General features: G+C 40.8%; 1 protein-coding gene across 1 annotated transcript in view; it reads right to left on the bottom strand.

Moving 5' to 3' along the window:
- COL4A1 (collagen type IV alpha 1 chain) overlaps positions 1–15,714 on the bottom strand; it is a 61,669-nt gene that overhangs the window by 5,182 nt on the left and 40,773 nt on the right. Inside the window, 11 exon segments of the mRNA XM_015587331.2 lie at positions 934–1,048; positions 4,747–4,924; positions 5,847–6,059; positions 6,985–7,083; positions 8,057–8,185; positions 9,387–9,458; positions 10,304–10,376; positions 11,860–11,993; positions 12,647–12,832; positions 13,937–13,987; positions 15,088–15,189. Of these exon segments, the coding sequence (XP_015442817.1) occupies positions 934–1,048; positions 4,747–4,924; positions 5,847–6,059; positions 6,985–7,083; positions 8,057–8,185; positions 9,387–9,458; positions 10,304–10,376; positions 11,860–11,993; positions 12,647–12,832; positions 13,937–13,987; positions 15,088–15,189 (1,352 nt within the window).

Raw genomic sequence — 15,714 nt, 5'->3', positions numbered from 1 at the left:
TGATCCAGCTTCATGAGAATTTACAGAAATGTTGTCCCCACTATGTCTCATTTTTGAAACATTGAAACCTCTTCCAACTTGGGACCTGACACAACAGTCTAAATGTGCAAATGATGCTGGAACCAACCGATGTGAAATCAGACTTTCTAAACAAAATTCTATAAGATAACCAAAATCTTATATTTGTTATATTAGAAATAGAGAAATGAATATCTACAATTTTAACTGTTAAATTGCATTTTGGTCTAATGGCTTATAATGGTGATGTGGAAAGTATTTGTGTAGGATCATTGACTGGGAGTTATTCTAGTATAATCTGACCTTATAAGTTCAGAGCTTTCATATATTCAATCGATACTTTAATTAAAGAAATAAAATAAAATGAGAAACTACATTGGGGTCTCAAACAGGTACCATGTTTCCTGTTTTAATTGGTTTTTCTGGGGAAAGGAACATCCAAGGGGTCTGGCATCTGAGACAGCTAGGTGATAGGAGAGCAGTCTCACTCCATGTGAAGGGTATGGACACTCAGGTTCCTGACTGGCCCGGAGGAAGCAGCATGCCATTAGCCAATATTTAGATGCTCTCTTCCTGACTCAAGCTTCTGCTTTCGGGCTTGCATGTGTTTTAGTAACTGTGTACCTCCCACATGCATGTTCCTCTCCTCTTCTCCCTAACTCTAGGAAATGTCATCATGTCATTCCAGCTACCTAGTCCCAAAACAGCCACTCCAAAGACAAGAGGAGGACACTGGCTGAGCACTGGAACTACTGCTGTCCCGAGCAGTGCAGGCCGGGCTCTTGGGGTTTTAAGGGAAGACCAGCCTCAGCAGCACGATCCACAGAACTGAGAGGCTGGTGGCATTCTGAGAGAAGAGGTGGGGGTGTTAGTGAGTGGCTGTTCCAGGGAAATACGGAGTTTCCAACCACTTACCATCACAAAGGAATAGCCAATCCAGAGTGAGGACCACCCGTTGGGGCACGGCGGGATCTGAATGGTCTGGCTGTGCACGGCCATCACCATGGCTGGCGCCTCACACACCGCACACCTGGAAGGTACCAAAGTAGACACTCAGCGCAGCTGAAGGGAAGGCCCAGGACAAAGCCTTTACTAGTTTATTCCTTTTCCCGTTATTTGCAGTCAATCTCTTCACTCTATCTTTCTGATTCAATTACATATTTGTCAAATGGATAACGTTCCCACTGCCTGGACTCTAAGCCTTAAAGCCTTCTTGTTGGTTTTATAAGCTCGTCTCAGTATTATTATATTAAATTCAAAAATAGACCCAACACTCGTGATTTAATCATCTGCCTTGTTGGGGGAAGAACTTGGGAAGGTCAGGTTGTAACAGTGGCCATCTACTTGGAGGGACTGGGCTACAGGTGACTTTTGCTTTTTGTTTTCTCCTTTGTGCATTTCGGTGTTTTCCAATTCTGCAACAATGAACAAGTATTTCAGCAAACAATTAAAGTTTGTTGAAATCCAAGTACAACCACTTCTGGAATGCAGCAATTTGTTTTAAGCTAGGAATCTTCTAAGATATAAGATATACATTTAGTGACTTAAAGTCACTAAGACAAATAATGCACCCAAGGCTGGATGTCCACAAGAGTCTCCTCCAGGAGACTTGCTCCAGACCTGGAGCCAACAGACCAATGAAGAGACCCTGCCCCAGGCAGAGGCTGTCAGCAGGACCCACTGCTGCAGCTGGAGTAAGTCCCAAAGAACACCCCTCTCCCCTTCTGCAGGACAGACATTTCCCAAGCCAGGCTGCCTCATATTCAGCCACTGGGACTGTACCCAAGAATAAATTAAAACAACCCACAATGTTCTGACTCAGACCCACTCAACTAAGGGAACCCTTTGATGGTGAGATAATGTTTTGCAAAAAAAAAAAAAAAAAATTAAACACCAGCAGGAAAATAATTATATTCAAGTCACAAAATGAGCAGAGTGTTAACAATGCTGATAAATGACTATAAATGGTGTTAATAATTACACCTAGTTGTGCTGGAACATTTGCATGAAAATGGATGAGGAGTGGGAACAGGGCCTAAATTAGTCATTCGATTTTCCATGAACTTGTGTGTGTGTGTATATGTGTGTGGTGTGCAATTTTCTATTTTATTCACACAAATGCAGATGAATTAAAAGCCTCAGTTAAACAACAGTTACTGAAATTGGCCTTATACATCTGCCACCATCTGTCTGCCAGACACAGAGAGCAGAAATGTAGCGTGGAGGAAAGGCTCCCTCTGGGCTACGGGGATTCAAGTGGCTGTAGAGAAGGTGGTCTTAACTCCATCAGCTGGGCGATTAGGAAGCAGAGAATCACAGAGTTAATGAGCTGTACAGTCCCTTAAAATTCATACAGTCGAATTCCCCATATAATTTATGAGGAAACCAAGGCCACAGTTAGTTGTGTCAAAGCCACAACTAGAACTCAGTTCTTGCTCTCAAACCAGTGGTCTCTCTGCTACAACAATTAATTGGTAGTTATGATAACTCTTGTCTTTAGAAAGCCAGAAAGTGCTTAGGAGATTTTGCCCTATTCTCAGGATGAAAGCATAAAAGTTATTATCTTTTTTTCCTAAAATGAAGGATTTTGTGTTATTTACTATACGTAAAATTAAGCTTCAGGATTTCCCCCAAAAGACAGCCCTCAGAAGAAACATGTAAGTTCTGAGAAATCAATGGAAATCTAAGTTACATAATCATCGACAACTGCTTGTGCAGAGACAAGGAAAAACAGCAGCATTATTTCAAAAAAAAAAAAAAAAAAATCAAGCTATATATGGCTTAAGGAGTAGCAGGCTTAAAGGATGTGACTTGTAAGGTCCCTTAATGTCGAGTTTCTATGAATCAGTTAACGGAAAGGTGTAAAGAGCCTAAAATGTATAGTACTGGGACATTTAAACAAGTCATGCTTACAGAGCCAGTTGTATCTTACTGAAAGTAATGAGTCCACAAAGAAAAGCAAATCCAAGACACAAGTCTTCTGAGAACCTGTTTTTGGAAAATTCCAAGCATGCCAGAACCCCTGTGTCTTCCACCAAATCAAGGTCAAATGTCAATTTTATCAAAAAGGTAAATAGGAAACAAAAATGAAAAATAATTTTCTACCTGTTGTCCAAGGAAAGCTAAACAAAAACACAAAAGTGGTTAGTTTTCCTTCTCACACACCTAGCATGGTTCTGAGCAAGAAAAGTCTCAAAATGGAACAGTTGACAGACCTTCACTGACACATGTAAAGTATTTTCTGCATTTTGAAAAATTCTACTCTAGAAGTGTAATGTATGATTTTTCCCATTTAAGACTCATAAAATAAGTTTTTTTTGGCTCATAAGAAAAAATCAAAGAACATTGGAGATATCTTAATGTAAGGCAATCAAAAACTCATGATTTTCTTATGTATTCAGCATTCCCCAGCTTTCTGGGTCTTACGTGGTACAATTCTCTTAATAAGCCTGTGATCTGCCAGGCCCTGCCTTCCTACATGCTGGGCTCACTGACGCCATAATCATCCAGTCTTCCCCCGAACAAACGTCAAGTGACTGGTGGCCACAATACTGTTAGCCCAACACAAGGGCTGGCTCCGAGTGCTCTTGCTCCCTTTCCCTGTGAATGCACGACGCTTCTTAGCTAATATACCACATTCAAAGGCTGCTATTTCTTTAAAGGGAATATAGAAAAGCTTAAGTTCTTTTTCCTTCTCACTTTCCCGGGGCAAATTTGTCCTGTCTTGGTATTCTTTCTAACATTTATTATCTTAGCATGTAAAAGTAAAATTATAGAATAGCTTCTTAGTCGAATGAATTTGTTTATTTGGCACTTTTCATTTACTTTTGCTTATAACTAAGGAATCAACTTTTAATTATAAGGTAAGAAGCAAAGATAGGACAATCATGTGCTTTTCAGTCACAATAATTTCAATTTTCCATCTAATTTACTCCTAGGCAGACTCTTAAGGACCTGAAAACACATTTCAGGTATTAATTAGTATGGAAAGCACTTAATTTGGGAAGTCGCTCAGTCAAACACACCAAGACAGTAAAAGTTGGTGGAGGAGAGGATTATGAGAAAAATCTGACTATGTACACATTTTGATGTATACAATAAATCTATGCAATCACTTTATGTATAAAATATAGATATACAGTATGTCTGTGGTATTATAACTTCATGGGGACCGCCTCACATCCATATTTGAGTTCCTGCATCAAATGCCACTGAACTGTATGCTTAAAAATGGTTAAGATGACAAATTTTATGTTCTGCATATTTTACCGTAATTAAAAATAATTAAATATATTTTTTATTTCATGGGGCTAGGGGCAATTCAGGAAAAGGTCTTGAAAGATTCCTTAGGGAGATAATTACTTAAGAAAAACAGTTGAAAACGCTGCTCTAACGCTCACTGAGGATCCCAGCGACATTGCTTTGCTCATGGGAGGAAAGACAACCACTGCAGTGAGTCACCTGAGATATGAATTCTGTTCCAAAGCAACATGGGTATTATCTCATCATGGTTTTGCACTATAATATTTAAAGAGGATAACTCACTTTTATATTGAATGATTTTTATGGCTGGTTTCTATTATAAAACTCAGGTATCACAATTAATAGACTGAATGGCAATGGATTAAATGCTTTTTGGGGGGGAATAAAAAAAAAAAACCTCTGTCTAGACTACAAGCAATTTTCCTTTTTCAATTTCATATCTTCTCCTACAAACGCTCAACTCACCTGCTAATAAATGGTCTAATATTGTCCCCAGCGATGGGTGCCATAGACATTGGCATGGGCTCTGGAGTGGACAACCAGTAGGAATAGTCATTTCGGGAAGCAAAGTTGCAGACATTGTTGATATTGCAGAACAGGAAGGGCATTGTACTGAACTTGCGCAAGCAGCTTCCAGCTGTGCCTGGAGGTGCAGGGGAAGAAGACGACGTGAAATATTTGCTTTCTCGATCACAGTCTACCTCTATGCAAAATGGATTTGAGCTGGCTAATAATGAAAGACATATATTCATTCTAACTACTGAAATGCAAAGAAATTTTTAAACTTATAAACAGATCGAAGCAAGTGAATATACCAAATAGACTAGTACGATTGTAAATGAGCATTTAATTAAATTTAAAGTAATCAAAGCAAAAGGGAAACTATAAAGAATTATGTAGGGCATTTTGATTAAAGGAAATGAACCAGTTTATCACCAGAGAGAAACTTTCTCCTGGAAGTGAATTCTAGAAGGAATTTAACATGGGGCTCCTTGTACTCTGGAAAGCAACATACTGGGGAGTGTCTTTAATGACAGTTTCGCTGAAAATGCAGAGATGCTCTTTATATAGCTCCTTCTTGTTTGCAAACTCAGTAAAATTTAGAGATGTATCACATTAAAACATAATTTGGTGGAGGATGTCTGGAGGGAACTAAGAAAATGACAACAAACATGAGCTTTCTGCCAATCCTAACTAATAGAGGGACAGGGCTTAGAACATGCAGAAAATTTTGGACAGGATACCATGGAACATTTTTTGAAAGAGCAACAGTAAAGAAATCTTGACCTTATGTGAAATTTGAAGATAAGATCAAATGTTTTACTAATTTTAAAATTTTCAAAGATTCAGCCTTAACATTTTCTTGGCCTCCCTTAGTAATATAGTAGCTGTTAAATTGATGGCTCATTTGGCAAGGATGAAAGAAAACAGGGCCAACCCCTCTTTTCATTAACTAGGTCTCATGGCACCCTGAACTGCAGGACCAGAGCTGAATACAGCACTACACCACCGAGGCACTCGACAAATCCTTGTTGGATGAATTCATGCATCTGTAAATGTCTCACCCAAGTCCTGCCCATGGGCCCGTTCATTGCCTTGCACGTAGAGCAAAGAGTACCCATGGTAAAGAATTTTGGTTCCGGGAGGACACTGTGGGTCATCTATTGTTTGACTGTGCCTTGTCACAAGAAAGCCATGATCAACAGATGGGGTGCCTGGGGGACCCATGGATCCTGGCAACCCGTCAGGGCCTGGTGGTCCTGGAAATCCTCTTGGACCTGGAAGATAGAAGAGAAATTGGTTTCCCTAGTTACAAACAGGTTCACCTGAAAGGCTTCAAGCAAGACCAATCAAATACAATAGGCCTTCTTCCTGCTGTCTCAGCTTTCTCTTTTTACATACCATCTCGAGATGTTTTATAGGAAAAGCAGATGCTCAAAAAACTTCGTCCAATGAATAAATGTAACATGTGAAAAAGAATATATGAATAAATAGAATAAATGACATGATTCCATGCATTTCTTGCATATAGCATTTTGGGGCTCCTCTAAGAAAGGGTTGTTATACAATTATTATAACAACTTCCTTTCAAGATGGCTTCCCTTCCATATCAGCCCAAAGTCTGCGCATAAAAACAGGACAATGCAGAAGCTCCCAAGCAGTGGGCCCTTTGGTCTCCTGGGGTAACTATGCTGTCTGTGAAACTGTTCACAGACCTTCTGCTGGGCTGTGCCCTTTGTTCAGTTACTCGATGCCCTCAGCCTTTAGCATCTCAATCATTATGGAGTATTTGAGATCCTACTTCTCAGGAAAGCTTTACCCCATGGCGGACAGTGGCCTTTTGGTCAACACTGGCATTATCATCTTCTTTCCCTTGTCCATTGCTAAAAGAGAATTTCTGTAGCTGCAGCCTGCTTGCCTCATAGGAAACTACATAGGGCCACCATTATTGGCCTTCTACCAACAACATCTGGAAAACACTGTGCTTTGATCAACATCTGTCTCTCTACACAGAAAAAGTGATGACAACACTTCAGCTCTTCTATACGATCCTATTTCTTCTAAGAAACAGACTTCTTTAGAAACCTTTCAAGTGACATTTTTCATCCCCATTTTGCAAGTTTCTGCATGCCTAGGCTTACTGCTTCTAACCCAAAGATATAGGTAACGGGTAATGAGATTGGGAGGCTGCAGCAAACCTACCGGGAGGTCCAAAGGGTCCTGTCTCTCCTTTCTGGCCAGGAGCACCATCAAACCCGGGACTACCTGGCGGTCCGGGTATGCCCACAGATCCTGTCACACCTAAAGAAAGGGAAAAAGAATTTGTGATCTGGTCCTGGAGAGCAGTAGGCTGTATCATTTTCTTTCCTTTTGAAATGTCTTCTTTAGCCTTCTGGTAGATAAGCATAAGGCCTTAGACTGCAGATGAATGTTTTCCCAGAGAACCAAGAGTTGCTTCCTGTGAAACCTTGTATACATGTCACCAGGGCAACTGCCAAATTGACATTTGAATGGGAGTGTGCTTCGTCATCGCATTCGGAGTTCTCCCTAGTTTTTGGCTATTATTGTTATTGTTTGCCAGATCACTTTGGAAAAGACAGGCTATGTGGAGGGTAGGGAGAGATTTTCTCAAGTGTTTCTCCCTTGGCCATATTCCAGTGTCTCAAATAATTTTTAAGCAACAGATATACTGACATGGAAAGTTTTTTGTTTTCATGTGTACAGTTTAATCTTAGGTAGTTTAAATTTAACATTTCAACTCAAAATGTTTTTTCATTCTCCTTCATTTCCCATCCACCCCTTACATAGCTCTTGAAATAAGAAGTGTTTAGCCCAAATAAGCAGAAATATTCTAGGTTAGGGTCTGGGAACAACAGAAATTAGCACAAGTCTTTGCCAGTTTGGTAGAGCATCTCAGCCAACTACCAAGAGCACCAATTCTTGTGGTTCTGGATTGCTGCTTCTTGCCACCCCTTACTTCCTAGCTGGGAAGATGATCTGGTTCCTTTCAGCCATGTTTTTCTAAGTGAACATAGATAAGTTAAGTTGTATGTCCCTCTAGTTATTCCTGTATTTTGTTCTTGCTTTTTAAAGTCCACTCAAAAACTTCATTTGGTTTTGATATACATTAAAAGAGGGTAAGAAAGCCATATTCAAATATGTGTTTATGTAGTCATTATCCAGAGACTTTGATTTTAGACATGTGGATGAAAAGAAGAATCCCCATTCCTTCCTAACCCCCCACACTTCCCCTGCACAGCCCAGTTATTCTCACCTTGCTGTCCTTTGGGGCCTGGAGGTCCCTGAAGCCCCTTCAGACCTGCGGGACCCTCAGGACCAGGGAGCCCTGGCTCCCCTTTGATGACATGGTAAGGACCTGGGGGTCCAGGGATACCTGGAAGACCTGTGGGAATCAGGGGTACCACTGATCAATTTCACTGTCAACATATGAGGAGCAGAAATAGCTTTAGGAGGAGAGTCCAAAGTGAAAAGCAATCCAAATGGAATGTTCTCAGGTGTAAAATCATTATTAAAAACACAAGTAATCGGATCCTCACAAGACATACATGTATCTGCACATCTTTATTATTTCACCTAAAATCCCAAATCCTTGAGACTGGAACAGACATTGGGGTCATCAGTACAAACTGTCCACCCAATTCCGGACTCCCTGACAACCACCTTTGGCCCTCACTAGAACACTACCTGTTGGTGAAGCTCATTCTCTCCCAGGCATCTTGCTTCTAACCTGAATAGCTCCCACATTTGCAATTAGAAAGTTTCTTCTCATACCTACCCAAAATCTGCCTCACTGTACATTATAATCACTGGTCTTAACTTTTAATAATGAATAAATTTAATCCTTCTTTTGGACAACAGGTCTTGAAATATGCGCAGCAACAACATGGAGTTTGCAGGGGATTCTGAGGACTGTTTCAGTCTCCCTTTCTTTAGCCAAACATCCCCAATTCTCTCACTCCTTCCACACACATTTCCTTCCTAACATTCCACTTCTCAGTGTGTTCCAGTTGCTCATTCTCTCCCTTGGAACATGGTTTTCAAAATGAAACACAGCCCTAGAAATAAGGTCTGGCCAGCAGAGACTAAAACGGTATGCATGCCATACTTAAACTATTTTCTTCCAAGATTATCCTGTGTTTTTTTGGAGCCACTGCTCACTGTTGGCGCCTAGTGATGGAGATGCTAACAGAGACCTTTTCCTAAGAAGAACTCCCTACTGTCCAACCAGAAATCATTCAGTCTGTGCAAGATTGATTTTATTCCTCTTACAACTTTAAGTGGTTGATTTCAGTCTACCTTCAGAGCCCATGAAATTTTGTGAATCTTGAGTCTGTCATACCCTTCCCACTGGATTTATCTCGTGGATTTAACAAATTTGAATTTTAAGATAAATCACTGGTAAAAATGTCTACTAGATTAGCCAAACAGTAATCCTGACAAGCTACTCTGGTTAGCTGTTTTCTACTGATCTTCAAATCTTTTGACATATATAAAACCAAACACACTAATTTTGTGAGTTCCATGGCTTTCTTATTTCCTCAAGTCATCCATAAGGCACCCTCCAACATAAAAAATTCTCTTACCTTTGGTTCCAGGGAAACCTTGGTCTCCTTGATCTCCTTTAATTCCCTGAAGGCCAGGGAGACCTTTCTGACCTGGAGGAAAGCAAAACATTGTCTTTACACAGAATTCCAAAAGATATACAAGTGTGCGTGGAGGTAAGTAGGCGCAGGTATATGCACGCATACTCACACAAGTATACAGAGATGCATAAAAATAGATGTGTATGTATACATACACATATATACATGTGCATATACACATGTGTAAATCCATGTGTACATGTACACACACATATATACGTGCATGCATATTACATACACAGACGTACACTCACAGTGAACATTTTCTAATTTAGGCTTATGGAAGAAAAGAGCATTACTTCTAGTCAGATATGCAAAACTTTGATGAAACTCTTCTTTCTAGAACCCAAGAGTCACATTTTTCCAAACATGCAACAAGCTGTAAAATGGTCACAACCATTTGTGAAGGGTCATGTGATACTCTTTTTGGTTCACACATGTCCCCAAATAGACTACAAGACAACTGCAGGCTGAAAATTTATCTTATTCACCTTTCATTCATATGTATTTGATTCATCAGTAAAAACCACAGTGCCTGGAAGCTGCTAGCAGCCCCTAAATGTTTGCTTAATACATGAATAAATTAATGAATGGCCAAATCTGACTTCTTATTGATATTCCAATAATGAGATGCAAATGATCCACTGATTCTTAGTAAGAAAATCAGAAGGTTCTTATACAGCCATTCATAGAATTATACAAATCAGGCTGTCACACAGAAATGGCATTTTTAATTTGAAGAGAACAATACCTTATACTGTAATTATGCCAGGTCTACCAATATGACAGTACCAGTGGTTAGGATGTTCTGGTAATAGGTAATGTGTCTTTAAGTAGCATCTCTTTTATTGTCTTACCCTGAAATCCTGGAACTCCTGGAGGTCCCATGTCACCTTTAGAACCCGGAATACCTGGAGAGCCACCAATCCCCTAGATACACAAAGAGAATGTCAGTTGGGAATCATTCAAGAGATGAATGATAAGTCTCTCAAGTAACTGATCATCGAGAAGCTGGGACAGCCTCTCAATGTTCTGCAAAGTGTCTCTGTGGACCAATGGTTTCTTGAAATTATGTAAAATGAATGTCAAAACCTCTGTGTGTGTCTAAGTGAGGCAACTGAATCAATTTACTTCATTCAGAGTGTCCCCTCTGCTTGTCCACCTACATGGTAAGTTCCCAGAACAGGTGCAAGTCTTATATCCTGCTGTCCCCACTCCACAGCACAATGCTATGGACAGAGTTGTAATTCCCTAAACGTCTGCCATGGCAATATATCAGTCTGTCAACACCAATCTACCTTTCTGGAACACTTTCCTCCGAACACTCAAGCATAGTGTTCTTTAGATTAGCTCTATATCTTATCTGAAAAGTAATTTTAAATATGGAAAGAATATAAAAAATAATGTAGGATTATTTTTCTTTATCATATAGCAAATTTGTGTATTTTCAAAATATCTCATTTTCTAGCTATTTCAACATAGTTGTTTATTTCTCAAAATATAAAAAAAATGCATTATTTCTTACATATATTTGTTTCTTTGTTTTACCATATTTTAAAAGGTGTCATAACCAAAATAACATGCAAAAATATATATAGTTGATCCTTGAACGATGCAGGGAGTAGAGGTGCTGGCCCCCTGCACAGGCAAAAATCCATGTATAACTTTTGAGTCCTCCCAAAGTTAACTACAGTTGTCCCTCATTATCCATGGGTAATTGGTTCCAGGAACCCCTGTGGATACCCAAATCTGAGGATGCTCAAGTTCCTTATATAAAATGGCATAGAACAACGCGTACAGTCCATCTTCCACATCTGCAAATTCCCAACTGCGGATCAAAAATAGTTTTCAATCCACAGTTGGTTGAATCTGTGGATGCAAAACCTGGGGATACAGAAGGCCAACTGTACATTTATTGAAAAAAAAAATCCATGTATAAGTTCGAAATCATATTGTTCAAGGGTCATATTGTTCAAGGGTCATATTGTTCAAAGACCTGTATAGTTCGATATCATATTGTTCAAGGGTCAACTGTGTGTGTGTGTACACATCTTTATAAATAAGTATACATTGAGACAGAGACAGCCATGATTGGTACTGGAAATAGGGAGTATAATTCTATGTTACTGAGGCTTGCTTTTTACATCCAGTTTGTAAGTAGATTTTGAAACCCACAAATTGAACTTTGATTTCGAGTAGTATAACATTTCCCTTTAATGTTTCTTGTAAAATTAGATGATTAAAAAATGTTTAATAGTTGTCTACTGTGATGCCAATAAAGATGGCTGGTCACTGGCAAGAGAGAAGGAACTGATTCAGAGAGGATTTGGGAGTGTAACACATGTATACACACATACATGCATATTATTTTGTGATCCTTCTCAAAAACAAGACCTACAAATGGACAACTTACAGGCATGCCTTGGAATCCTGGGTCTCCCTTGGGTCCTGGAGCACCAGGGGTCCCTGGCCAGCCTGGGTTTCCTCTGTCACCTTTCAGCCCATCAAGCCCAGGGAGCCCTGGAGGCCCCGATGGTCCAGGGGGCCCTAATGGGAGACACAAAAGTCACACACTGATGTTAGAAGATAATTTTATGTACAAGTGTTATTGGCCTGTGGTTGTTATCACCACCACCCAATTGTTCCCGACTGTATATGACAACAATTGCCACCCAAATGTCCCCAACAGCACACAACAACACTATATTGAGCTCTGAAGAAATCAAGGCTGGTTCTAGAAGGAAGAACCTGATCTGCTCAATGCACAGAAAATGTTGATACGAACGCCACAATCTCAGTGTCCAAATGCCCTGTGCTGCTGTGTTTAAGAGCAGCTGTGCTGTACTACAGTCACCTGGTCATGGGGGAGAGGCGCACCAGATGGTCGTCTGGTTTAAACAACCACAACAGGTGGCATCTGTGCGCCAGTCTTTTTCTATAATGTCCTTTCTCTCTTCTCTCTAATTCCTTGTCATCTACACTAAATTCCTCGGCAGAAAGGACACAAGAAAAGCACTGACCCAATGAAGGCTAAAATATAAGAGGTCCAAAGTCTTAAACAGTTTCAAGCTGTAATAAAATACTGCAAACTTCTAAATAAAAACCTAACCGAGAATTTATGTATTCAAATTTCTTTCACACTGTGTATGTTTGTGTCTTCTGTTCCAGTCCCAGCTCTGACTCTGGTTAGACGCCCTTACCTGGCAGGCCAGGTTGTCCCTGTGGACCTCGGTCTCCTTTGGGCCCCTCCACAGGGCGACCCGGAGCTCCAGGCAATCCCGGCTGTCCTTGTGGCCCCGGAGGACCCATGAATCCTTGCTCTCCTTTGGATCCAGGAATTCCTGGGCTCCCAGCTAATCCTGGGAAACCCACATCACCCTTTGAACCTAAACAATAAGAATAGTTTGAGATGTGAGAAAGGCAGAGAAGAAGAGAAACACCAAGGCACCGAGCGGCGGGGAGGGGCTTCCAGAAGGCACCAGGAGGAGAACTGGGGCGAGTGCTCTTTTCCCTTCTTTTTATTACATAACACGCTAGACTCCTACCCAGGTCGGCCTGAAGAAGAGTGAGCTTTGGACACAAAAGTTCAGCTATCATTCTATATACTTTTGAAAGGAAGTGTTCTACAGCAAAGGCGTTTGAATATATGCTTAGATAAGCCTGCAAGCAATATCAGGGAAATGCATAAACAAACTATGTTATAGCCACGCCATAAAAGGCTACTCGACAAGGAAAAAAATACGAACTATTGACATAAGCAATAGCACAAATGAATCTCAAACTAACTGCTGTGTGAAAGAAGTCAGACAAAAAGAGTAAAATACTGTAGAATCCCATTTATGTAAAATTCTAGAAAATGCAATCTAATCTATAGTGCCAAAAAGTGGATCAATGGTTGGTTGAGGATGGAGGCTGGGGGCAGGAAGAGGCAGGGGGAAATGACGAAGCAGCACAGAAAACTTCTAGAGTGACGGATATGTTGAACGTGGTGATATTTTCACAGGTATATACATATATCAAGACTTATCAAACCGTACCCTTTAATATGTACAGTTTATTGAATGTCAGTGGAAATAAACATTTTAAAGTTTTGGAGTTTTTTTTAAGAAAAAGTTTTTAGGAAAAAAAATAACCTGCATGTTTAGTATTAAATATATTACCCAGAACTTACCAATAAAATACAAAAATTCTAGGATTTCATGGTAATTAAAAAAAATAAGAAAGAAAGGAAATAGGATCATCACCTAAAATGACAATAAGGCTCGTCCTCCTGATTCTCTCCCTGCTGCTTCATAAGGCAGTAAACCTAAAACGCAATGCACTGTATGGTGGTTTGTCAGAGGCCAGCAGAATATGTCAATTAGGTTGTCCCAGACCCAATATCTATCATCCATGTCCAACTGCTTCCTTAAAACTGTTTGCCCTGTTCTGCTTCCACCGTGTTCACCAGCAGTTAGTTGAAAAGAAAGAACACATTAAGCAGATGTTACCTTTCTCTCCTTTGGACCCTGGAAACCCTGGGAATCCTCTTCCGGGTAGACCTATAAGATAGGGTGAGAAGCAGTGTTTATCTTTCCTAAAACAGCGGATCTGCAGGTATAGCACAAAGCAGTATCAACTCAGTACCAATACCTTATACCATTTGTAGAACACATAGGAATTAGTTAATTGCACGGAGGGAATAAAATTACATTCCTACAGTTATCTTAAGATATCTCGGACCAGATGCATGTAATTTAGTACTTTTTCTAAACACCTTTCAGCTCAGGACCATTTAGCAGAAATAATCTGTACAAATGAGTACTTATTTCCTACTACTGTCTGGAGACTTACAAATTGGCTTTTTTCAGAGAACCATCCAACTAACATCTATTCTCAAGGGGGATTGGGAGAGCCAGAGACATTTGGGGTAGCAGACACTGGGGAGCCTGCAAATGTGAGTAAAGGGCTTGCAGGAAGATTAAGTGGGTGGAAGGAAGTATAGAGGCATTTTCTCATGAATTCTTTTTATAGGAAAATAAATGTACATAATATAAGCATGAGGTGTATAGAATGAAAAAATGAACTTAAAAAAAGAGGCCCATACTAAAAGCAATAAATCTCCCTGGGTGCTCCTTCCTAGTGATATTTCTTTCCTTCCATCGCCCTGACCCAGGGAACCTCTTTCAAACTGTGCGTGTCACCCTCTTGCTATAGTATCGCTACCTATGTGATTGCATCATCGGAACTTGCAGCTAGCTAGTACTTTTGCCCAAGTTGCATCCCTCCGTTAGTGACAGGAACAGAATCAGGGAAAAGCAAATATTCCCAGGACCACTCTTCTAAAGAGAAAAACACCAGGCAGAAAAGGCAGTGGTCTAGACTTTTTATGGGTATCTCTTTCACTGACCCCTGAATGCTCAGACAGTTTCAAGTATGGGTGCCGACAAGTATTTGTGGAATAAATGAACAACCCCTGTCCCCTTTTCTCATCCCAGCCTGCTCCACTTGTCCATACTGGTGTTTAAATAGCTATAAGGACATATGGCATAGATGCCACTTTGTACCCAGCTCTGGTCACTTAGCATGGTCTATAGGTCTCTGGGAGATGTTTATTCCAGAGAAGAGTCGCATTCTGAAAGGGAATGGGAGTCTGACATACCTGGTTCGCCCTTCTCTCCTGCTGACCCCGGAATTCCATCACTGCCAGGCTCCCCTTTCTGGCCGGCTGGGCCTGTAGGGCCAGGCTGTCCAGGAAGACCTCAAAGAGAAAGATCAATCAGTCGTGCATGGAACCTTTTGCAGCAGGCCTGGTTCACGTGAAAGATGCTCCATTTCCAACACACTTCCAGGGAGCTATTCCCCGGGGCACGCATGGCTTCCCTAAGTCTGGCTGTTCTTGTCATCCCTTCTAACACCTTCCACGCTGTTAGCGACACCACTGCTCCCCAGTCCCCAAAGGCTGGTGAGAGTGCAGACAAAGGACATCTAACTCTCCTGCCAAACATATAAAACCTTCCTATAACCAATTAGAACTACTATGAAACCAGTTCAGAGACTTGGGTTCTAGTTCCTAACTGGTGGCCAGACCTTGGAAAGGCCCTGTACAACCTCATAAGCCCAGTCTATTCATCTGAAAAGTAAAGGAGATGGGCCCAGCTGGCCTCTGGTTATCCAGAGGTCACCCAGCGACGCCTGGGCCCACAACTTGCCATCTGTGAGGGAAACTCCCCAGAAAATCTGATGTCCCATCTCCTAGGCCATCCCTTTGGCCTCTTCCGCGAGCCCC

The sequence above is a fragment of the Pteropus alecto genome, unplaced genomic scaffold (genome assembly GCF_000325575.1).
Source record: "Pteropus alecto unplaced genomic scaffold, ASM32557v1 scaffold13, whole genome shotgun sequence".
In the NCBI taxonomy this organism is placed as follows: domain Eukaryota; kingdom Metazoa; phylum Chordata; class Mammalia; order Chiroptera; family Pteropodidae; genus Pteropus; species Pteropus alecto.
This window is presented reverse-complemented; position numbering and strand designations above follow the sequence as displayed.